Raw genomic sequence first — 4,940 nt, 5'->3', positions numbered from 1 at the left:
TTTCTTAAGCTCAAGGAACTGAAGAACAAATTCAAACCTCGAGTTGCTACAATCAAGGATTCTTTAGGCAGAATGTTAAATGATCCAGGAGGTATGAAAAGAAGATGCAGGAATATACTGAGTCATTGTATCGAAAGGAATTGGCAGATACAGAAGAATTTAATGAAATAGCATTTGAGGCAGAGCCTGTGGTGATGGAGGCAGAATTTCAAGCTGCTTTGAAGGCAAAAGAAATTGAGTAGCTTTGTTATTAATAAGTTTGTGAGTACATTGTTTTTGTTGTTGTTGTTATGTGCCCTCGAGTCGCTTGCGACTCATAGCGACCCTGTGTACAGCAGCCCTAAACTCCGCTCTGTCCTGTGCCGAATCGCACTATCTCTGACACTCCCATCCCAATTATCCCAGTCACTGAATCAGGGCCTTCCTCTCCTACGCTGTCCCTCCACCCTTCCAAGCATGATGTCCCTCTCTAAGACCGGTCTCTCCTCACAACATGTCCAAAGTATGTTAGACGGAGCCTCAGAATCCTTGCCTCCAAGGAGCCACCTGGTTTAACCCTTTTCAGGACAAATCTGTTTGTTTTCCTAGCAGTCCATGGTATTCTCAATACTCTTCTCCAGCACCACAGCTCAAAGGCATCAATTCTCCTTCTATCCTCCTTGGTCATTGTCCAACTCTCTGATGCATAAGAAATGATTGCGAAGACCATGGCCTGTATCAGACGCACCTTAGTCTCCAGAGAAACACCATTGCTCTTCAGTACTTTGGAGAGGTCCCTAACAGCTGACTTTCCCATGGCAGTGCACCTTTTAAATTCCTGGCTGCTGGTGCCAAGACTGTTGACTGTGGAGCCAAGCAAACTAAAGCTATGTACAATACATTATATATTTTGAATAAGGAATTTCTTACCAACTATTCTGCAAGTTTTTTCTTCAGGTTGTGGCTTGAATCTTTTTTTTTTTTAATCCCCTGCTTATACTGTCTTTTGATAAGTTTTTCTTTCGGATAAAGACTGTTAATTAGTTTTATAGTGTGTAGCAAAGATGTCAGTGACTGGGATAATTGGGATGGGAGTGTCAGAGACAGTGCGATTGGCACAGGACAGAGCGGAGTTTGGGGCTGTTGTACATAGGGTCGCTATGAGTCGCAGGCGACTCGACGGCACATAACAACAACAACAAGCAAAGATGTATTATCACAGTTTTGTTTTGTGAATTAAAATATTAATATAAAAATTTCATTCAGAAATTTTGATTTTTGCAGTGTCATAGTGTCATTAGCCAAGGGAATAAGAAGCCCCAAAATAGAAAAGAAAAAGAAGAGAAGGTTGAAAAGAGAAGCAACAGTGAAAGCAAAGAAAACCGAGAAACAAAGTTAGATGGCCCCATTGAAAATGTTAGCGAAGATGAGACTCAGTCAAGTAATCAGCGAAAGAGAGGTAACTATATCATTATTTTAAGGAAAATTATAGTAAAGATTATATTTAGATGTTTTTCTTAGTCGCCACCTGTACATATTTTGTATTTTTTTTTATAAGACCGAAAATGGGAATGGGTTTGCTTTTGTTATTTTTTTTGTTTTGTTTTTTTGTTATATTTTTAAACTAATAGAGTTTCCTTATTGTATTTGTCTTTGTTGTGTGTGTATGTGTGTGTATTTATATATCTGCATATTTATGAAAAATATATATGTCCTTTACAGATAGATAGATATAGATGCCATGTTTATATACAGATATGTCTGGGAGAAGGTACAGCCGGAGTGCTCTTTGGAGGCAAGAATGTTGAGGCTTTGCTTCGTATAATGTGGTTATATTGCTAGGAGGGGCTGTTCCTTTGAGAGGGATATGATGCTTGGAAAGGCAGAGGACAGCAAAGGACAGGAAGACCCTCCACCAGGTGAATTGAAACAGTGATTGCTGTAGTGAGCTGTTGTTTGTCTGGAAGTGTGAGGATGGCACAGGATAGAACAAGATTCAGATCTTTTGTTTGTGGGGTCACTATGAGTCAGACTTGACTTGATAGCACCTAACAACAACAACATATATGAAAATGGAATGAAGTTTTACTTGCAGAGACGATTGAGGATCTAGTTTAAATACTGTGATAATATTCTCTTAAATCTGTATTAGAGGCCTCCTTCATAATTTCCTTTCCTGAAAGGTTAGTACAGGCCTTTGGAGTGCATCTTTTCCAATAAATCTTTTTTTTTTTTTGCTTTTATCTTCCACCCCTAAAATCTGCATTAGAACTACATTTTCCCACCCTAGGGAATTCTGGGAAAATGAAATTTTTTTTTTCGAGGTGAAAAATGAGAGCAATTTTATTTTCTAGAGTTTGCCTCCCTAAATTAACTCTTTTATTATGTACCAGTGAGTCAGGAAGTTTTGGTGGCCTAGTGGCAAGAATCTGAGTTGCAATTTTGAAGACAGGTGATTCAAATCCACCAGCTGCTCTATGAGAGAAGGGCGGGCAATCTCCTCCTGTACGATTAACTGCCTCTGAAAACTCTCCAGAAGATCGGCTATGGGTTGGTTCCGACATGATGCTATGCAACAGCAAATCTGAACTCCAGCAGATTTTCAGAGGCAGAAAATTTTATGGGAGGAGGTTATCTCTCTCTCTCCTGTGGAGCAACTGGGTAATTCAAACTACAGGCCATTGAGTTGTCAGCACAGCTCCTTATCACTAGACGACCGGATCTCCCTTGAAGATACACATACATACATTACGTCCATTTTTCCATATTTTCATTAAGTGTTGTATAAATCCAGACAAAAGTACGTTCAGTGGCCTATAGGCAGAAAAGACCTTTTGAACTATCATAGGGTCAGTGGCTGCACTGTAAATGCTTTTCATTATTATTGTTGTTGTTAGGCATCATTGAGTCAACTATGACTCATATCAACCCTGTGAACAAAAGATTTGAACCCTGTTCTATCCTGCGTCATCCTCACACTTTCTGACACACAAGAACCCATTGCAGCAGTCATCTAGTTGAGGATCTTCCTCTCCTTTGCTGACCCTTCACCCTTCCCAGCATCATGTCCTTCTTTAAGGAATAACCCCTCCTAGCAACATGTCCAAAGTATGTAAGGGGAAGCCTCATTATTCCTGCCTCCAGTGAGACACCAGCTGCACTCTCTCCAAGACCTACCTGTTTGTTCTCTTGGCTGTCCTTGGGATGTTCAGTGGTCTTCTCCAACACCACAGCTCAGAGGCATCAGTTCTTTTTCTTTCATCCTTATTTATTGTCCAGGTCTCAGATGCATAGCAAGTAAACAGAAAGACAATAGCCTTAATCAGACACACTTTAGTCCTCAGAGAAGTCCCTAATTGCAGATTTCCCAGTGCAGTGCATCTCCTTATTTCCTGATTGCTAGAACCAAGTGCTTTAATTGTGGATCAAAGCAAGATGAAGCTGTTGACAGTTTCAATCTCCTCTCCATCCATCATGATGGTGCCTGTTGGTCCAGTGGTAACAGTCTTTGTTTTCTTGGTATTGGGATGTGGTCCATACTGAAGGCTGCATTCCTTGATCTTTTGCAGCAAGTCCTTCAAGTCCTCCTTATATTCAGCAAGCAAGGCTGTGTTATCTGCATAACGCAGTTTATTGATGAGTCTCTCTCCAGTCCTGATGCCACACACTCCTCCTCATAGAGTTCAGCTTCTCGTATAGTTTGCTCAGCATACAGATTTAATAGGTATGGAGAGAGAATACTTTGATGTACTCCCTTCTCAATTTTAAACCATGCAGTGTTCCCCTGCTCTGTTTGTACTGTGGCCTCTTGGTCCAGGTATAGATTCCACATGAGAACAATTTCAATTCTTCACAATGTCAGTCACATTTTGTTATGAGCCACACAGTCACATGCCTTTGTGTAATCAGTAAAGCATAAATACACATTCTTCTGGTATTCATTACTTTTAGTCAGGCAGGATCCATCTGACATCAGCAGTGATATCCCAGGTGCCACGGTCTCTTCTAAATCCTGTTTGACCTTCTGCTAGTTCCATTATAGCCATTTTTGAATGATCTTTAGCAGTATTTTGCTTGCATGCTATATTAATGATATTGTTCCATAGTTTCCACTCTCAGCTAGATCACTTTTCTTGGGAATAGGAACAAATATTGACCTCTTCCAGTCTGTTGGTCAGATAGCTATCCTCCAGATTTCCTGGCACAGACAGGTGAGCACATCCAAGGCTGCATCTGTTAATTGAAACAAGTCACTTGGTAGACTATCCCTTCCTGGAGCATTATTTATTTCCAGTGCTTTCAATGCAGCTTCCACTTCCTCCATTACCACTGACTCCTATTCATACGATATTTCCAAAAATTTTTCAGTGTCAGTCATTTTCTGGTACAGTGTGTTTCCTCCATCTTTTTTGATGCTTTCTGGATCATTCAATATATTGCCCATAGCATCTTTCAATTTGTGATACGAGCCTTAAATTTGTTTTTCAGTTCTTTCAGCTTGAGAAATGCAGAAATGAGTTTTTCTCTTCTTACCATTTAAATTGGTAGAAGAATCACCAACAGCCTGCGTTATGCAGATGACACAACCCTGCTTGCTGAAACTGAGGAGGACCTGAAGTGCTTTCTGCAGAAGGTCAAGGACTGCAGCCTTCAATATGGATTGAAGCTCAGCATCAAGAAAACAAAGATTCTCACCACTGGGTCAATTGGCAGCATCAGTATGGATGGTGAAGAAATTGAGATAGTTAACAGTTTTAGTTTACTTGGCTCCACAGTCAACACTCTTGGTAACAGCAGCCAGGAAATCAGGAATTGAATTGCATTGGAAAAGTCCTCTGTGAGGGACCTCTCAAGAGTACTGAAGAGCAACGACGTCACGATGGAGACAAAAGTGCACGTGATCCAGGCTATGATCTTTGTAATTACGTGCTATGCATTGGAGAGCTGGACAGTGAATAGGG

General features: G+C 40.6%; 1 protein-coding gene across 1 annotated transcript in view; it reads left to right on the top strand.

Moving 5' to 3' along the window:
- Positions 1-4,940, top strand: part of LARP1B (La ribonucleoprotein domain family, member 1B) — a 48,538-nt gene that overhangs the window by 2,946 nt on the left and 40,652 nt on the right. Inside the window, exon 2 of the mRNA XM_006901163.1 lies at positions 1,264-1,438. Within this exon, the coding sequence (XP_006901225.1) occupies positions 1,264-1,438 (175 nt within the window). The remainder of the gene's footprint in view (positions 1-1,263; positions 1,439-4,940) is intronic.

This window comes from Elephantulus edwardii, unplaced genomic scaffold (genome assembly GCF_000299155.1).
Source record: "Elephantulus edwardii isolate Elephantulus edwardi_28Jun2011 unplaced genomic scaffold, EleEdw1.0 scaffold00311, whole genome shotgun sequence".
NCBI lineage: Eukaryota > Metazoa > Chordata > Mammalia > Macroscelidea > Macroscelididae > Elephantulus > Elephantulus edwardii.
Note: the sequence above shows the minus strand (reverse complement) of the source record. Positions and strands in the feature narration are given on the sequence as shown.